Source organism: Rutidosis leptorrhynchoides, chromosome 1, assembly GCF_046630445.1.
Source record: "Rutidosis leptorrhynchoides isolate AG116_Rl617_1_P2 chromosome 1, CSIRO_AGI_Rlap_v1, whole genome shotgun sequence".
NCBI lineage: Eukaryota > Viridiplantae > Streptophyta > Magnoliopsida > Asterales > Asteraceae > Rutidosis > Rutidosis leptorrhynchoides.
Window position 1 is genome coordinate 182,317,231 of NC_092333.1, and position 22,272 is coordinate 182,339,502.

General features: G+C 32.5%; 1 protein-coding gene across 1 annotated transcript; it reads left to right on the plus strand.

Moving 5' to 3' along the window:
- Positions 1-2,245: 2,245 nt before the first annotated feature.
- Positions 2,246-2,812, plus strand: LOC139892634 (uncharacterized). Its single transcript, XM_071875744.1, has one exon. It carries the CDS (start codon positions 2,246-2,248, stop codon positions 2,810-2,812), a length of 567 nt encoding a protein of 188 aa, XP_071731845.1.
- The last annotated feature ends 19,460 nt before the right edge of the window (positions 2,813-22,272 follow it).

Sequence of the window (22,272 nt, forward strand, 5' to 3'; positions counted from 1 at the left end):
GCTAAAAACAAAGCTGTGGAGCTCGAACGCAAGGTAGACTCGGGTAATATTTCTACCCCCGAAAGAGCAGAATGGATTGATGCGAGAGGTCAGTGGTTCAAACACGAAAAAGAAAAAAACTCTAATGTTATGACAAAAGGCCCAAATCAAATGGGCGATAGACGGGGATGAAAACTCGAGATACTTCCATTCTTCAATCAAACGGAGGAACAATAAAGGAAATATAAGAGGTTTGTATATAAATGGAGTGTGGGACGAAAACCCGGATGACATCAAGGAAGAAACCTTCTGCCATTTCAAAAAAATATTTGAGCGTAACTCTGATTCGGCAAATGAATTCAATGGCCTGGGTAATCTTAGCTTTAAGACTATAACCCCATCGGAGGCTGAGTATCTCGAATCACCATTCTCTGAAGGTGAAATTTGGGAAGCATTAAAAAGTTGTGATGACTCCAAAGCACCCGGGCCGGACGGTTTCAATATGAAATTCTACAAAAAAATTTGGTGGCTCATCAAAGATGATTTGAGAAATGCGATCGAGTGGTTTTGGTCTAACAACTCAATTTCAAAAGGATGCAATGCATCGTTCGTGACGCTAATTCCGAAAAAGAATGACCAGAATGGACTCAACGATTATCGGCCTATTAGCTTAATAGGTTGCTATTACAAACTAATAGCAAAGATTCTATCAAAACGAATCCGGATGGTGATCCCCAAAATAATTGGTGAAGAACAAAGTGCCTTCATAAAGGGTCGTCATATCTTAGATAGCATGCTAATGGATAATGAATCAATTGAAGACCAAAAAGTCCGAAAGAAAAATGCTTAATTTTTAAAGTTGACTTCACAAAAGCATTTGATTGCGTTAACTGGGAGTTCCTCTTTGAAATGATGAGATGTATGGGTTTTGGATCAAAATGGATTAGTTGGATAAAAACCTGTCTCACTTCTGCTTCAATATTCGTCCTCGTAAATGGTTCTCCGACGAGGGAATTTTACCTTGAGAAAGGGGTCCGACAAGGAGACCCGTTGTCCCCGTTTCTTTTCATCATAGTAACAGAAGGTTTGAACCTGCTAATAAAGCGAGCTCGTGATCTTGGCCTAATAAAAGGAGTAGAAGTTGGAGACGATAAAGTAATCCTATCACATCTTCAATACGCGGATGACACCATTTTTTTGGGAGAATGGAGCAGACGTAATGCGCGTAATATCATGAAAGTTCTCACATGTTTCGAAAAGATGTCTGGTCTCAAAGTTAATTTCGGGAAAAGTAGCCTTTATGGGATCGGGGTATCAGATGACTCGTTAACTGATCTTGCAAGCTACATGGGATGTACTATCGGTTCATTGCCTTTTAAATACCTTGGACTCCCCCTAGGATGCAAAATGAATAAGTCGAAAGATTGGGATTTTGTGGTGGAAAAATTCAAAAACAAACTATCGGATTGGAAAGCAAAAAATATGTCCTTCAGCGGTCGAATTACCCTCATCAAGTCGGTGCTAAGTAGCCAACCGTTATATGCCTTTTCCCTCTTCCGCGCTCCATTGGGTACCATCAACTTGCTAGAAGGTTTGCGTCGTAATTTTTTTTGGGGGGGGGGGGGGGGGGGACGGGAAATACTCCAAAAATGGCTTGGATCAAATGGGATATCATTCTTAACTCTTATGGGGGGGGGGTTTAAACATCGGGTCGCTAAAATCCAAAAACCTAGCTTTAATGGGAAAGTGGTGGTGGAGATTCATTAACGAGAACAACACATTGTGGGCAAAAACAATTCAGAGCATACACGGGAGGGGTGGGGGACTTTCTACCTTCGAATCTGAGGGTCAGCACAATACAGTGGGTCTTGGGTCTATTTGGTAGGGTGTCAAAAGAATTGGGGCGGATTTGGATAAATTGAACATTAACTTTGCAAATTCTTTTGTTAAAATTGTGAGTGATGGTGGCAACACCTTGTTTTGGAAAGACATTTGGCTTGGAAATCAAGCTCTCAAAACAGTCTTCAAGCGTTTATACAGGTTAGAAGATGACGAAAATGCTAAGGTAAAGGATCGGCTTGTAAAGAACGAAGATGGTTTTGATCTTAACTGGAACTGGAGGCATGATCCTATGGGCCGAACATCAGGCGAGCTAACTGATATGCAGAACTTACTTTAAGGATTTAAATTCGCAAATAATCACAAGGACTCATGGTCATGGAGCTTCGGAACCAGTGGAACCTTCTCTACATCAATCTTAAGATCAATGGTGGATGAGATGTTGCTGCAAAATTCGAGTCTAGGATCAGAAACTCATCGTATCAATCTGCTACCTCAAAAGTTAGAAGTGTTTATTTGGCGAGCTCATAGAAATCGGTTACCGGTAAGAGTGGAATTAGATAAAAAAGGAATAGACCTAGACTCCGTTAGATGTCCGGTTTGTGATGACGTGTTGGAAACTTTAGATCATGTGTTGCTTAACTGCAACTTTGCTCAAGACGTGTGGATTCGGTTATATCGTTGGTGGGGACTGTCATTTCCTTCGGGTATTAACATCCAGGAGCTTCTTCAAGGTAATGAACCATCCTTCTCGAAATCCTCCATGCTACGGAAGATATGGCAAGCGGTAATATGGGTTGGTGCATACAAAATTTGGAAAAACCGAAACAATAAACTTTTCAAAGGAACTAATTGGATGGCTTCAATGTTATTTCAAGAAATCCAAGTAAATAGCTTCGAGTGGATCGCAAATCGCTCAAAGAGAACGTCGTTGAATTGGTTACAACGGATCTCGGAGCTAGGCAACATCCAAGTGGCTGTCGATCCGGGTTGAAAGGAAAGTAGGGGCTGTGTATTACCTTTTTCGTCTCCTGTTTAGTCATCGAGTTAGTGTAGCATCTGTTTGGTTTTGCTAGCATATGGGCTAAACTTAAGCCCTCTGCTTGTAAACTTGTATGTACTGATTCAAAGTTTTAATGAATTCCATTTTGCCTTTAAAAAAAACATAATATTGTTATGTCATCAATAAATTAAAGGGAAAGCAACATAGACGACATATGTGAATGATAGAGATGGAAAATTGATATGGCATAGTGTTGGTAAACAAATCAAATTTGGATTGGATTTTATGTTATGATTAAAGTTGTAATTATAATTGACTGCTTACGAAAAGTCAAACCCCGTGATACCATAACCATATGTTAGGTGAATCAATGATGTGGCATGCACTAATATCCTATGAATACAATCGCACACTTGTTGCAGTCACCACTCTAATCTATTTTCTCCACAAATTCAAATTATATTTCCTTTTGTGCGTGAGATTTTTAATTTTATTTAAAGATGGAAAATTATATTTTCCATTTTCTCAAACATTATGTAAGTAATTAGATGAATGAATAGTTATTTGGTGGTTTCTTAAAATGTTTTTGATATTTTTGATATCAAAGTATAAGGTAGCGTTTGATTTCAGGATTTGAAATCCATGAGATTTCAAATCCCATGGTATTTCAAATCTTGGAATTTTAAATCCATCATGTGTTTGGTTCCACATTTTTTATTTATGGGATTTCAAAAATACCCATTTTATTTCTTTTATTGCTCTCAAAAAATTGTAGCTGTTGTGTTCGTTCACATTAGTCATCACTTCAAAAACTTAATGATTTCACACACATGTTACTTTTCACAACTTAAAATTCTTTTCTTTAAATATTAGTGAACAAATCTAACATCAGGGTACGTGAAGATTAAAAAGAAACAATCAATAATAGTCATATGTTTCAATTAGTTCGTTGAATCAAAAAGTACACATACATGTGTTGAACAAATGTAATTCCAAAATCAAAGAAAATAAATACAAAATTATAAACCCTAAATTGGAAAGGGAATAGATATAGATGCAAAAATCTGAGAAAATTAGAATCTATAAAAAATATGAAGGTACCTATGATATTTGATGATGAGAAAATTAGAATTTAGAATCTGCTACTGTTCTTTCTTTTCTTGATTCGCAGGTACTCATGGAGAAAAAGGGATGAGTAAATTTTGGGGGGAAAAATATGAGCTCTGTTAGAGGTGGGAGTAAATACGAGGAAAAAAATACGTGGGATTTAAAATCCTTTCACTCTTTCAAGCATTTTAAAAACCCATATCCATGGGATTTTAAATCCAAATCCTTTCCTAAAAATCTTCAACCAAACATGTCATTTGGTGGGTTTTCAAATTCAAATCCCATCAAATCCCACCAAATACCACGTACCAAACGGACCCTAAGTTTTAAGTGTGGAATCGTTTGTATTTGTTAATGCAATATTGTAAATAATGTAAAGTGTACAAATACAATGATTTATAGTGGTTTAGCAGATGTTAACTAATCCTACTAAATTAACTCTTCGACACATCATGTCGAGAGTTAGTTTCACTAAGCTATTCTCAACGCCCAGTGAGAATCCGATAACAACACTCGTTCTTTAAAAGTCACACAAATAATCTTTCTAAAGGAAATTGATTAGCTAAGTAAGATGATGCTCTTATTACAAGAACAAAACTACTTGATCACACCAATAATTCCTTCGGTAGTGAGTAAGAGTCACACCAATAATTCCTTCGGTAGTGAGTAAGAGTCACACCAATAAGACGGATATTTCATTGGTGGAGAAATGAAGTTAGTGGGATTTCCTAAAACTGCGTGTTTTTTGTCTGTGGACTATTGGAATGAGACGGAGGTAGTATTTTTTAAATAACTCAAAGTTCTCTATTTCAAATTTATCCTTACTAAATGAATATACCATAATACTACGGACTTAGGCAGTATATATGTTACAAGTTGTGGGTAATGTGATTTTGTAATATTTCAATAATACATATTGTTTTTTTACATTCAATATTCACACAAATTCTTTCTGATATTCTCAAAAATATTTTAAAAGATAATGTATGTATTTAGTATTAATTATTATTGTTAATTATAATTCATAAGTGTTTTAAAACGACAGGGTTTAATATGATTATTTTTTTTGTCAACCACCTAATTATACGGAGTAGTATTTTTCTGTATTGATATCGAGAAGAAGCAAGTCATCATTTTTACTTGTAGTTACTTCTCTCGAATTTGTTATAAAAATCAACGAGGAAATGAACTATATAAGCGGATTAGATTTCAAATGCCCCCATAGAAACAAAATTTTGAATCCGTTACTGTATATAATTCATCTAGTAAAAAAAAATTCTGGACTAATAACCAGTAACACCAGTGACTGGCATTCCTAGATCCGCCACTGCTTATGAATTATAACTTGGTGTAATTTGTGTCAAAAGAAGAAGACGAAACTTTGAAAGAAAAGAAAAAGATGTTATCACAAATATGGAATTTAATGGTTAAGAAGAATGACAACTTTTTTATCGTAATTTTTTCTTCATACTTGGATCCATAAAATAATATATATATATATATATATATATATATATATATATATATATATATATATATATATATATATATATATATATATATATATATATATGGGCAGGATCAATGGGGAAGTAACCAATCGGGAGAAGGGGGGAAGCAAATTTTTTTTTCGTTTTTTTTGAAATTTTTTTTTTCAGGCATCAAGATCACGAAAATATGAACATTTAGAAAAGACACTTCGTGATGAATGTTATTATTTAGGCGGGAAAACGATCGATAAAAATAACATTCAAGATAATATTGTTCGTGAAGAATGTTAACGTTTTTTTTCTTCATGTTTTGTGAAATAAAATTTAGCCCGATTTAGAGTTTAGGGTTTAGGGTTTGGTGTTTTGGGTTTATTCCATAAAACCAAAGCACCAAACCCTAAACCCTAAACTCTAAACCGTTCGTGTTAAAAACTCAATCTAAATCCTAAATCTAAACCCTAAATCTAAACCCTAAACCCTAAATTTCTAAACCCTAATATCTAAACCCTATAAACCCTAATATCTAAACCCTAATATCTAAAACCTCAACATACGCTCGAAAAACACGATAATTGTTATATATTAGTTCTTCGAGCGTTTTCTCGCCAAAATAAAAATATTTATCACAAAGTGTCTTTATTAAATGTTCATATTTTCATCCAATCTATAATGTTCGTGAATAAAGTTTTTTCAAAAAGCGAAAAAAAAAATTTGCTTCCCCCCGCTTCCCCCCGATTGGTTACTTCTCTCTTGATCCTACCACTATATGAATGTACAAATGGAAATTGTGACAACCTGGAAATTTCCGACCAAATTTAAACTTAATCTTTATATGTTTCCGACACGATAAGCAAAGTCTGTAATATTGATTCTCAAACTTTTTGAACTAATGTTATATATTCAGTTAACTTTTGACTATTGACCGACGATTCACGAACATCTATTTGTAAATAGATAGATATATATATATATACATACATATATATATATATATATACATATATATATATATATATATATATATATATATATATATATATATATACAATAAGTTAGAATATTAATTATTTATAAATAACTTGCAATGTGTATTTAAAAACTGATTTATGTATATTAATAAAGATATATACATATATATAATTTCAAATTATTTAGTAAACGATAGTAACATTCGTTTATTGATTCGATTGATATTTAGATAAGTTAACTAAAACGTTTAAGATGAACAAGTAAAATACTAATTTACTACAGTAAAACACTAATTGCTACAGTAAAAACGACTTTGCTACAGTAAATACTGTTTGCTAAAGTAAAACACTATTTGCTACAGTAAACACTATTTGCTACATTAAACACTATTTGTTACAGTGAAAAATTATGTCGACAAACTAGAAAACAAAACGAACATGAGCTGGACACAAGTGCCATGCGATCGCATGGGCATATGCCTTCCCAGCCATGCGATCGCATGGAAGGCTGGGACAGGTGAGGTCCTATAAATTCGTTCGATTTCAGGCGAGTTTAAACATATATCCTTCTCATCTATCTATCTCCCTTTGTATATATATAATTATTTATATTATTATTATTATTATTATTATTATTATTATTATTATTATTATTATTATTATTATTATTATTATTATTATTATTATTATTATTATAAAGATTAATATTAGTATTAATCTTATTATTATTAGTAGTATTTGTATTATTATTAGTATTATACATAAAATACTACGACGAGGTTATGTCCAAATGATTTCAAAATGATTTTTTCGAGCGGGAAAGAGCTAAGAAAATTATGAGTTATAGCTAAGGAGGTGATGGGTATTATTCGAGGGTATTGCTCGTGAGTCAAACTAGTGTTTATCATCTTCGTTGTGTCTACGTACTTTCCTACAATATTGAATCACAATATTGATACGTGAGCATTCATATCTTATCTTTTATATATTAATAGTGTATCCATGTCTAGTTCTCGAGTATATATGTTTATGCATGCTTGTATGCTTTAATTTTGTCGTTAGATAGTTTATGATGAATCACGAATTTGATACATATGCTACTGATATAAACTATATGATATGCATGTTTTTGGAAAGCTGGCAAAAAATTATTAACTTTTCATTTAGAAATCACGTGATTTTGATGAACGGATTAAAAGATATGGTCAACTGAATTATGTTTGATGTTAATTGAACTTGTGTTTGAAACTGTAAATTAATATTTAAACAACTTGTCTATGAGATTGATAAATTGGATTTTTAGATATTACTAATCGAGTAAATGAATTTCTATATAAGGCACGTCTCGTTTTGTTGAACAATTGTCAAAGTTGACTGTCTTATCATGTTTTAAAGTTTTATAAACACTATAATCTGATTTTACAAGTATTGGAAAGCTATGTGAAATAATAAAATATTTTCGATTGCCATGATAATTCAAATATAATATAGCTCCTGAAATAAATAATATTTTGAGTTTGATAAACTATAAATTCGTTCAATTATCAAGACTTATACTATGATAATAAACATGTATAGATTTAAAGATCATATTGGATCAGGTTGACTTTTGAGATGACTTTTGTTAACTTTTGCATGTCGGTCTCGAACATTAGGATTGTGATACACTATGACCCGACCTAGCTTGTTAGACATGTATTGACCAACATATATTCTCTAGGTTGAGATCTATGATTATGTTGCATTCCGAGTTTCGGTCACATTTCGATGAATGACCTTATGTGCTGCTAAGGTGAGTTTCATTCGATCCCTTTTACTCTTTACATTTTTTGAGCTGAGAATACATGCAATGTTTTAATAACTGTTTTACAATATTTTTATGCGTGAGTTTCATTTGCTCCCTTTTTAATTGCTTTTGCAATCTATATTTTTGGGCTGAGAATACATGCACTTTATTTTAAACGCAATGGATACAAGTACATACTAAATTCTACACTGAGTTTGAACCGAAAATCCCTTAGCTTTGGTAACTAGTAACTGCCGGTTAAAAGAACTGGTGGGCGCGAGTAGTTATATATGGATCCATAGGGCTTGACATCCCCGTCTGTTCCAGGTATAGAAACTCTAGCCTGATCTATAAAACAGACGTATGCTATTTGAGTTAGTACACGTTGGTTTACGTGTATTGTACATGTTGGTTGCATGTATGTTAAAACATGGGTACTTATTATAACGTTAAAGTTTAGTTACCAGGGTGCTCAAAACGTTTCTGGATGAAACAACTGAAATCTTGTGATACACCTTTATATACGGATTGTGCGCAACATTAAAACTATGAACTCACCAACCTTTGTGTTGACACTTAAAAGCATGTTTATTCTCAGGTTTTCTAGAAGTCTTCCGCTGTTTGCTTATCTGTTATACAAGCTATGTGCATGGAGTCAAACATGCTTTATTCGAGAAAACGTTGCATTCACAAAATCATCACCATGTATCTTATTTTAACTGCATTATCAACGGATGTAGTATTGTAAACTATTAATTACGGTGATTGTCTATATGCAGAAATCATCAAAAACCTTGGAATTTGATATTCAATTATGGTGTGCCTTTTTTCAAAAGAATGTAATGTTTGCAAAACGTATCATGTAGAGGTAAGTACCTCACTGTGAAATCGATGAATAATGTGTTCGTCCAAAGGGATTTGGACGGATCATCACCATTGGTATCAGAGCTTGAGGTCATAGGGAACCAGAATTTGCATTAGTGTGTTTAACTGGTAATTGTTAGGATGCATTAGTGAGTCTGGACTATGACCGTATCTGATTTTACCGAGTTTTGCTTACCATTTATTGTCGAAAATTACTTGCTTATCATTCCTAAGTCTAGACATGTCTTACTGCATTTACTGCATAGATAGTGTATCGACAAAATTCATATCTTAGCGTATCTGTTACTTTAAACTTTTCCTGACATCTTCCGAAAATTTCTCCGTAATTTATGGGATTTTGGTATTATATATACATATGTAAATTATGTATTGAAGAATACCAAATCTAAGTCATATAATCTATTTCACATCAAAAATCATTTCCCTGATTACACAAAATGGATCATGTATCAAGTTCAAATTCCTTAAACTCCGACAGCTATTCCGATTTGGATATTCACCTGAACTCCGAAGACAGTGTAACCGGAATGGATCAACCAATTAGCCATCACCTATTCTGGATGAATTGGGGATGGGTTCATAGCCTACTTATGTGACGACCCGTGAATTTCCGACCAAATTTAAACTTTAATCTTAATAAGATTTCAACACGATAAGCAAAGTCTGTAATGTTGAGTCTCAAAAATTTTGGAACTGTTTCATATGTTCAATTGACCTTCGACCATTCCCGACGATTCACGAACAACTATTTGTAATAGATACATATATATTTCTATTATATATATATATATATATATATATATATATATATATATATATATATATATATATATATATATATATATATATATATATATATATATATATAGATTGAATGTATTTAAATTATAATTTAAAATATTGTATGCTTTAATTAACTAGGTAAAATAAAAATAAAATATGATATTATGATAATTATTATTTAAAACACATCTATATAAATAAAGTATATTAAATATATATTATGTGATTTCGAATCTATTTAGTAAAACTACAAGAACACTCAATTGTCATTCGATTAATATTAAGCAAGTTAAATTCAATCGATTGTAAATTTTAAAATAAACGGTGATACGAAAATGAGTTCTATAAATTTTAGGTTTACTAAAATTATATTTAGGACCTAGTTATTAAATTCTAACGCTTTTTATATTTTACCCATGAATGAGAGGGACCCTTGATGTAATTTTCATTTATTAAATTACACACTAAATTTTATACCATAATGATAGAAATAAATAAATATAGTTACTGTAAAATTTTGGAATTTTTCTGAGACTTTTATCCTCCACTAACTTAATCAACGGGGCACGATATAACACTCCGTTAAGAGTGTCGGTATAAGATTACAAGAAATCAGGCGGCTTAACTGTGCACTCTTAGGATTTTTATGACTCTTATTATTATTATTATTAATTATTATTAATTATTATAAATAATATATTATTATTAATATTAATATTATATATATTCGTTGATTTCTCTTTCTGCAAACTACACATCCCCATGTTAATCAAGAATGAAAAGGAAACCCACTTGCATACATATTTCTGTTTCATGTTGAGCACAAACCAACCCACCAACCTCGCCCCCCATCGATAACCAAGAAACAATCGCCACCTTTGTTTTCTTGTGTAACCATCTAACAACAACAACAACCTCACCACCTCAGTTATCTTCATAACCTTTATCATCATCAAAAATTCATGTATTACCCCTACTTGTTACTATATTTCCATTGAGAGAACTCGACACCATCATTAAGTTGAATGGAGATTTCTATTGTTCCTACTTTATGGTTCCGGTTACTGTTGAAGATGGCCAAAACACCACTCCAACATCACACACTTTATGCACTTTTCTCTACTAATCGATCACCTTATGATATCTTCTACCATTATAGATCAAACCCAAACACCTTTAGTTATTGCTTTTGATGTTCCCTATTCAATCACCATGAGACCATCACCCTTTTTCTTGCTTGTTCTTCTTCGTGGAACTTAAACAGCCATCACCATCACCTTCATGACTCATTAGCTTGACAACTATCATTGCCACCTTAAACCGCCATTAATCACCACCATCAAGAAACCCAAACCCACCATCCTTGTACCACCATCAAACTACACCGAACCACCATTAATCGCTAACTGCTACATTTTTCTGTTTATTCATTCACCTTGAAACTACCATGGTACAACGCCTTCACAACTTAACCATACACAACCGATGTCACCTTACAACCGCCACCACCACCTTATAGCCACCCTCGAATATCACCACCCTACAAGCTGCTGCTACGTACTACCCTATTGTTTCTACATGTTGTTCAACCCATAATCTACAAATATTACGCTACTGTAGTTGTCTAGGTGTTTCTAATATATATATTTTTTTTCCTCGTCGACTTCTATTTCCAACTTCTTGTAATCTAGTAAAAAGGAAATTTGTGGGACAAGATTCACAAGTAATGGCCGACAACCATTACCACTTACAAATAAACAAATCCTTGAATTTTCCTTGCATGCGTTTTAGACCATATGTATTTGTTTTGGGCCGAGTTATGCGTTTTATTTTTAGTGAAGATTGAATAAAATGGGTCTATGAAAGACGGGCCACGAAATTGTTTTGGGGCTTCAAGATATTTAGCATATTGGGCCATATCAAATAGGTACAATGTTGATAGATGTATTCGATGATGAGTTGAAGAAAAGTGATGATGATGATGATAATGTCGCGAATGATGATGATAGTATTGATGATGTTAGGATAAATGATGATAATGTTTAGGAAAATAAAATGGCTATATGAGATGATGATAGCATAAGTTAATAGAGTTTAAGGAACTAATTAAATCAAAAAAAAAGTAACAAGTGGAGCTATGATTTTGAGGTTTGGTTGTTAAGCGAGAGGTTGTGGGTTCGAGCCCGGGCATGGGCAGTTATATTTTTTTTGGAGCTTTTCTTGTGAGGTATAATTTTATTACTATTATTATTATTTCATTATTATTATTAATATTAATATTAATTATTATTATTATTATTATTATTATTATTAGTAGTAGTAGTATTATTATTATTATTATTATCATTATTATTAAAAACTATCATTTTTATGAAAAGTATTTTTTTTACTATTATTATCATTATTAGAAAACTTATCATTTTTATTAACATTATTATTTTTACTATTATTATTGTTATCATTAATGTTATAACTATTATTAGACCTATTCTAGTATTATTATAATTAACATTTTGCAAACAAGAAAAATTATATAAAAATATATTTATTAACTAAGTATACTAATATCACATAATATTATATTTTAACTGATATAATATTATAACGTTAATTAAAGTTTATATCAAATAAATATTACAAAATATTATAAGTATTAATGAAATTATATATATAAAAGTTAATCTTAATACATACCAGAATATATAAACTTAGTTGGTTTATATTACATTGTGTTAATATATATACATGATATAGGTTCGTGAATCCAAGGCCAACCCTGCAATGTTCAATGTCGTCATATGTATTTTTACTACAAAATACAGTACTGTGAGTTTCATTATTCCCTTTTTAAATGCTTTTGCAATATATATTTTTGGGACTGAGAATACATGCGCTGCTTTTATAAATGTTTTACGAAATAGACACAAGTAATTGAAACTACATTATATGGTTGAATGATCGAAATCGAATATGCCCCTTTTTAGTCTGGTAATCTAAGAATTAGGGAACAGAAACCCTAATTGACGCGAATCCTAAAGATAGATCTATGGGGCCCAACAAGCCCCATCCAAAGTACCGGATACTTTAGTACTTCGAAATTTATATCATGTCCGAAGGAGGATCCCGGAATGATGGGGATATTCTTATATGCATATTGTGAATGTCGGTTACCAGGTGTTCAATCCATATGAATGATATTTTTGTGTCTCTATGCATGAGACGTATGTTTATGAGAAATGGAAATACGAAATCTTGTGGTCTATTAAAATTATAAAATGATTATTTATGATAAACTAATGAACTCACCAACCTTTTGGTTGACACTTTAAAGCATATTTATTCTCAGGTACGAAAGAAATCTTCCGCTGTGCATTTGCTCATCTTAGAGATATTACTTGGAGTCATTCATGACATATTTCAAAAGATGTTGCATTCGAGTCGCTGAGTTCATTAAGATTATTATTAAGTCAATTATAGTAAGATATATTACGAAATGGTATGCATGTTGTCAACTTTCGATGTAATGAAAGGTTGTCTTTTCAAAAACGAATGAAATATTTGTAAAATGTATCATATAGAGGTCAAGTACCTCGCGATGTAATCAACTGTTGTGAATCGTTTATAATCGATATGGACTTCGTCCGGATGGATTAGGACGGGTTTCTACAGTTGGTATCAGAGCGGTGGTCTTAGCGAACCAAGTCTTGCATTAGTGCGTCTAACTGATAGTCGTTAAGATGCATTAGTAAGTCTGGACTTCGACCGTGTCTGCATGTCAAAAGTTTTGCTTATCATTCGTGTCGAAAATCATCTACTTATTATCCTTAGGAAAATTACCTGCTTATCATTCTTAGTCTAGACATATCTTACTGCAATGATTGCATGAATAGTGTATAGACAAAATTCGTATCTTCGCGTATCTGCTAAATCATATCTTAGTATATCTGTTACTGTAGACTTTGTCTGACAGTTTCCGTAGACTCCTCCGTAACTTATGGGATTTTAGTATTATATATGCATATGTAAATTATGTATTGCAGGGTACTAATCTACATCCTATAATCTATTTCTTATCGAAAATCCTTCATCTGATCGTACGAGATGAATCCCTCAACTAGATCGAGTCCCTCGGATTCCGACAGCTATTCCGATAGTTATCCTGACAGTTATTCCGAATGGATAGTCATCTAAGCTCCGAAAGTAATGTCACCAGAATGAATCAACCAATCATCCTTCCCCAATTCATCTGAAGGATTCGTAGCCGACTTAATCAATGGAGACGCGCAGAAGGCGATCCCTTCCACTAACCGAATTCACCTTTTGGCAAAGAACCTGAAGCACTTACCGGCGAACCTGTTCGTAACACCATTTTCACCCTCATTTCCCGAATATCTCGCCACGACTATATCATAACTCAGATTCTAAACCTTATTCATCCGCTCGTTTCGACCGACAATCATCCCAGAGTAATCAAAGAAGTCAACGAGCTTCGCGCTCGAGTAAATCAATTTGGAGAACATGGTGCAAAACTTACCAGCTTCAGCAACATCACCAGCACCAACAGTACCACCAACAACAACATCCGCATCCCAAGCCTCAATTTCACAATCTGTCCCACGAACATCAACATCATACGCACCATAGATACCAAGGAGTACCAACATCAATTAATGATGAAGTATTGATCCCTAATTTCATCAATATTCTGCGGAGAATATGTGGATCCTAATAGTTTTAGGGATTACTTATTCTAGCTAGAACCGAAAAATTAAATGAGTCTAATATAATATTGACTTATTAAATCCATGATTACATCTGAAGAAAATATATATGTATATATATTTTCATAAAGATTGTGATTAAAAAGTCTTTCGTACAAACTATTAATGATGAAAATATTTTAACGGGTAGGTAATACCCGAGGAATATTTAGATTTCACATTAATGAGTTACAATGTACATTCTTCGAATCTGATTCAACAGTCATTTACTATCCTACTTACTCCACAGATATACGTATCTGTTCACCAAAGAATAACCATTTTCATTCCAATTAAATTTCACATACGAGTTTCTGCCGATCAAAACCCAAGTCAAGATTTGACAAGTGGCATAATGAAGAAAATAATGAACAAAAAAAAAAAAAAAATTTGTAACCAATTAATTAACTACGTAAAACTTTAAAACTATGTTAACTGTTCCTAGCTAACTGTTACTATATGACTATTTCCTTAAAATATACTAGTTTTGGTGGAGCTATTGAACTATTAGACTATTGGACTACTATTATGGACAATTAAAAATTATTAAAAGAGTAGGAAATATTAAATACAACACTTTTCGACTTAAAAGATTGTAAATAAATTTCATCTTCTACAGTTAAATATTTCCTCAAGTTGCCACTTGATTTCGTCTTAAACATCATTTGTATCTTCACGATTACATTATGCGTTCAAATCTTACATGATTCTTGAAAACACCTCAATCGAGAGGATAAACCAACCGCACTTCATTTACGGAAGAAAAGATTAATGCCTATAGTTATGCACTTGAAAAACTCTCGGAAACTGAGTAAACGTTTAACACGTAGCTGTGCTAATTCCTTTAGTGTTATTATTACCCAAAATAACTTTGCAATTCCTTTTCAAATTAGCCAATTTTGTCACAAGCTTCAACAAGTCAACTTTGATTTTCGTTCGAAACAACCTTATTATAACCTTGATTAGTATACGTGCTCTTTTATTGCTACCGGGGAACCTTTTATATTCCACCACATTACCAGCAAATGTACCAGCAACCTTGTCGATCCTTAGTTTAAATCCCTCCGAAAAATCACTATATTTATCTATTGAAGTCTCATCACGTACTCATCCGCATCTTGTAACGAGAACTGACATACCAATTACCGGGAATCAGCAATCAGTACTTTGAAAACTCACAGCATATCTACATCAACAGTTATATGTATGACATTTATCTCTTAGAATTATGATCTCTCATTCTGAAATTCTGAAAAGCACTCAGTCACAAATTAATACTTTGAATGTTGAAAAAGCTGAATGAAGCAGCAGAAACCATAGACAACCATAAACGACCTTAATCATCGAAAGTTTGATGATAAAGAATAGTATGTTGGAAAAGCTCAGAAAAGTTGGAACTGGAAAATGGATGGAGCTAACCACGAAGGAGATCAAGGACAAATACAAGGACCAAACCCTATATTCAAAGGATTCAGGTAATTCTGGATCCGTTGAAATCTTTAGAGAATATATTGCTCCGAAGTCATGTTAAAATCTTGCGGAAAATCTTTCTTCATCAACCATCGAACTTAGAAATTCCAAAATATCATCATCAATATCTTCGATATTTCTGAGGATATTTTCAAAAATATTCTCGTCCGAAATTATATACCTCTTCGTGCTTCCTGTGTATCATTATATTGGAAACATTAAATAGAAAATTTAGTACCGAAAAGCAGATTATGCGAAACTATAAAGAAAGCCGTGGACAAATCACAAAGAATAAGTTTGACTTCAAAGAATCCAAATGATTCAATGTCTGCTAAAGTCTTTAGTGAATATCTTGCTCCTTACTCTAAAACCTTGCAGACAATAGTTTCTATCATCTGGTGATCTTAGATATTTCAAGATATTATCGTATCTTTCATTATAAATATCTTCCACATTTTTGGAGATATTTTTATAACTATTCTTATCTGAAATCATTAATCTCTTCGTGCTATCAGTATTACATCATATAGAAACTGTTAGTTTCTATATTCTGTAAACTTTCGAGCTTAAAATATGAATGTTATTGAAGTAATGTTGGGAACTAATGCATGAGTTAGTATAATATAATGACACTTGATCAACGTGATTATATTACAGTAAGTCATGCTGAGTTTCTAATGGGACGTGATGATTCACAGATCCTAACGTCATCATGTGCCATGTTACATAACTCTTTCATTCTACTTAACTCCTGAACAAATCAAGAAAATGTATTCTTGATGGTTCTATCTTCCGTGATGTTGATAAACTTGAAAATCAAATCGTGCTATCACGTTCCTTCCTGCTTAGAACATTATAATCATTCGAAACTCTATATCTACAAATTCTGGACCATTATTCACTTGACTTGAAGTCGGGAAGAGAAAATAAAAGCATAGAGCTTTGAAATATAAGAGAGAATATAAAGCCCGATAACAACATATAAATTACAAACCGTGTATATCAATGTGTATCACAACATAAAGACACGGGAGAATTAAAAACATTATAACCCCAAGAGCGAAATAGAAGAAAATAGATCCCCCTGGTAGAAGTTGAAAAAGGAGAATGATTTTTGTGATAGTCAGGATGAAAACAAGGATTAGAACCGGATTAAGCATTATTATAATCTTTTGGGATATATGAGTTGAGAAAGAAGGTATAGAAATGGTGAAAGCTAATGGAAAGGAAAAGGTAAATTATAATGGAAATATCAGGCCGAATAATCGAGGCAGATCACCGCATCTAATTATAGCGAATCTTAATTCCCTTATTCGCCGAAGAATCAAATCTTTTAGATTTCGAAAATTTTCTTTAAATCCCTTGAATTCCGGAACTCAACCAAGACAACATCAAAAGTTAAGACACAACTTATTTTTCTAAATTCAACCATGACTAGTCAAAAGTTATGATGAAACTTGTCTTTCTCATTTCACTCCTTTGTGATAGCTTCACTCGTATTTTTCGAATAATCGACTTTTCTTATCCATATTACTTAATAGTTATAAAACTCTAATTATCAATTCATATTCGTCATGAAAACATTTTTATTGTTAACCATGACGACCTCACTCAAATTTCGGGACGAAATTTATTTAACGGGTAGGTACTGTGACGACCCGTGAATTTCCGACCAAATTTAAACTTTAATCTTAATAAGATTTCAACACGATAAGCAAAGTCTGTAATGTTGAGTCTCAAAAATTTTGGAACTGTTTCATATGTTCAATTGACCTTCGACCATTCCCGACGATTCACGAACAACTATTCATAATAGATACATATATATTTCTATTATATATATAGATTGAATGTATTTAAATTATAATTTAAAATATTGTATGCTTTAATTAACTAGGTAAAATAAAAATAAAATATGATATTATGATAATTATTATTTAAAACACATCTATATAAATAAAGTATATTAAATATATATTATGTGATTTCGAATCTATTTAGTAAAATGACAAGAACACTTAATTGTCATTCGATTAATATTAAGCAAGTTAAATTCAATCGATTGTAAATTTTAAAATAAACGGTGATACGAAAATGAGTTCTATAAATTTTAGGTTTACTAAAATTATATTTAGGACCTAGTTATTAAATTCCAATGCTTTTTATATTTTACCCATGAATGAGAGGGACCCTTGATGTAATTTTCATTTATTAAATTACAGACAAAATTTTATACCATAATGACAGAAATAAATAAATATAGTTACTGTAAAATTTTGGAATTTTTCTGAGACTTTTATCCTCCACTAACTTAATCAACGGGGCACGATATAACACTCCGTTAAGAGTGTCGGTATAAGATTACAAGAAATCAGGTGGCTTAACTGTGCACTCTTAGGATTCTTATGACTCTTATTATTATTATTATTATTAATTATTAATTATTAATTATTATTAATTATTATAAATAATATATTATTATTAATATTAATATTAATATTATATATATTCGTTGATTTCTCTCTTTCTGCAAACTACACATCCCCATGTTAATCAAGAATGAAAAGGAAACCCACTTGCATACATATTTCTGTTTCATGTTGAGCACAAACCAACCCACCAACCTCGCCCCCCATCGACAACCAAGAAACAATCTCCACCTTTGTTTTCTTGTGTAACCATCTAACAACAACAACAACCTCACCACCTCAGTTATCTTCATAACCTTTATCATCATCAAAAATTCATGTATTACCCCTACTTGTTACTATATTTCCGTTGAGAGAACTCGACACCATCATTAAGTTGAATGGAGATTTCTATTGTTCCTACTTTATGGTTCCGGTTACTGTTGAAGATGGCCGAAACACCACTCCAACATCACACACTTTATGCACTTTTCTCTACTAATCGATCACCTTATGATATCTTCTACCATTACAGATCAAACCCAAACACCTTTAGTTATTGCTTTTGATGTTCCCTATTCGATCACCATGAGACCATCACCCTTTTTCTTGCTTGTTCTTCTTCGTGGAACTTAAACAGCCATCACCATCACCTTCATGACTCGTTAGCTTGACAACTATCATCGCCACCTTAAACCGCCATTAATCACCACCATCAAGAAACCCAAACCCACCATCCTTGTACCACCATCAAACTACACCGAACCACCATTAATCGCTAACTGCTACATTTTTCTGTTTATTCATTCACCTTGAAACTACCATGGTACAACGCCTTCACAACTTAACCATACACAACCGACGTCACCTTACAACCGCCACCACCACCTTATAGCCACCCTCGAATATCACCACCCTACAAGCTGCTGCTACGTACTACCCTATTGTTTCTACATGTTGTTCAACCCATAATCTACAACTATTACGCTACTGTAGTTGTCTAGGTGTTTCTAATATATATATTTTTTTTCCTCGTCGACTTCTATTTCCAACTTCTTGTAATCTAGTAAAAAGGAAATTTGTGGGACAAGATTCACAAGTAATGGCCGACAACCATTACCACTTACAAATAAACAAATCCTTGAATTTTCCTTGCATGCGTTTTAGACCATATGTATTTGTTTTGGGCCGAGTTATGCGTTTTATTTTTAGTGAAGATTGAATAAAATGGGTCTATGAAAGACGGGCCACGAAATTGTTTTGGGGCTTCAAGATATTTAGCATATTGGGCCATATCAAATAGGTACAATGTTGATAGATGTATTCGATGATGAGTTGAAGAAAAGTGATGATGATGATGATAATGTCGCGAATGATGATGATAGTATTGATGATGTTAGGATAAATGATGATAATGTTTAGGAAAATAAAATGGCTATATGAGATGATGATAGCATAAGTTAATAGAGTTTAAGGAACTAATTAAATCAAAAAAAAGTAACAAGTGGAGCTATGATTTTGAGGTTTGGTTGTTAAGCGAGAGGTTGTGGGTTCGAGCCCGGGCATGGGCAGTTATATTTTTTTTGGAGCTTTTCTTGTGAGGTATAATTTTATTACTATTATTATTATTTCATTATTATTATTAATATTAATATTAATTATTATTATTATTATTATTATTATTAGTAGTAGTATTATTATTATTATTATTATCATTATTATTAAAAACTATCATTTTTATGAAAAGTATTTTTTTTACTATTATTATCATTATTAGAAAACTTATCGTTTTTATTAACATTATTATTTTTACTATCATTATTGTTATCATTAATGTTATAACTATTATTAGACCTATTCTAGTATTATTATAATTAACATTTTGCAAACAAGAAAAATTATATAAAAATATATTTATTAACTAAGTATACTAATATCACATAATATTATGTTTTAACTGATATAATATTATAACGTTAATTAAAGTTTATATCAAATAAATATTACAAAATATTATAAGTATTAATGAAATTATATATATATAAGTTAATCTTAATACATACCAGAATATATAAACTTAGTTGGTTTATATTACATTGTGTTAATATATATACATGATATAGGTTCGTGAATCCAAGGCCAACCCTGCAATGTTCAATGTCGTCATATGTATTTTTACTACAAAATACAGTACTGTGAGTTTCATTATTCCCTTTTTAAATGCTTTTGCAATATATATTTTTGGGACTGAGAATACATGCGCTGCTTTTATAAATGTTTTACGAAATAGACACAAGTAATTGAAACTACATTATATGGTTGAATGATCGAAATCGAATATGCCCCTTTATAGTCTGGTAATCTAAGAATTAGGGAACAGAAACCCTAATTGACGCGAATCCTAAAGATAGATCTATCGGGCCCAAAAGCCCCATCCAAAGTACCGGATGCTTTAGTACTTTGAAATTTATATCATGTCCGAAGGAGGGTCCCAGAATGATGGGGATATTCTTATATGCATATTGTGAATGTCGGTTACCAGGTGTTCAATCCATATGAATGATATTTTTGTGTCTCTATGCATGAGACGTATGTTTATGAGAAATGGAAAAACGAAATCTTGTGGTCTATTAAAATTATGAAATGATTATTTATGTTAAACTAATGAACTCACCAACCTTTTGGTTGACACTTTAAAGCATGTTTATTCTCAGGTACGAAAGAAATCTTCCGCTGTGCATTTGCTCATCTTAGAGATATTACTTGGAGTCATTCATGACATATTTCAAAAGATGTTGCATTCGAGTCGTTGAGTTCATCAAGATTATTATTAAGTCAATTATAGTAAGATATATTACAAAATGGTATGCATGTTGTCAACTTTCGATGTAATGAAAGGTTGTCTTTTCAAAAACGAATGCAATATTTGTAAAATGTATCATATAGAGGTCAAGTACCTCGCGATGTAATCAACTGTTATGAATCATTTATAATCGATATGGACTTCGTCCGGATGGATTAGGACGGGTTTCTACAACTTAGTCATTGGAGACAAGAAGAAGGTGATCCCTTCCATCCACCACATTCCTCTCTTGGCGAAGAACCTGAAGCACTTACTGGTGAACCTGTTCGTAATACCATTTTCTCTCTCATCTCCAGAGTATCTCGTCATGGTTATATACTATCTCAAATTCTAGATCTTATTCATCTGCTCATTCGAATCGCCAATTATCCCGGTGTAGTAGAAGAAGTCAACGAGCTTCGCGCTCGGGTAGTGACTTTGGAGAATACGGTGCAAAGATTACAAGCACTAGCAGCATCACCGGCATCAACAGTACCACCATCATCAACACCAACAGTATCATTACCACTACCAACAACAACATCCGCATCCCACACCTCAACATCACAATCTGTAACTCGAACATCAACGTCATACGCACCATAGATACCAAGGAATACCAACAACAACAAACGATGAAGTATTGATTCATAACTTCATCGAAGAAATATTGTGCAGAGAATGTGTAGTTTCTAAAAGTTTTAGAGATTACTTATTCTAGTTCTAATTGTAAACCAAATGAGTGAGCGAATAGAAATGATAAAATAAAACCCTGATCGGAATGGTGCACGATTTACAAGCTAGATCTGTTTTACCAGCAGCATCAACAGTACCGTCAGCATCACCAGCACCATCAGTACTGCCAGCATCGTCAGCATCAGCAGCATCTACAACATCACAAGCTCCGCAAGATTCATAATCACCGCAAACATTATCACTAATTAACAACGCG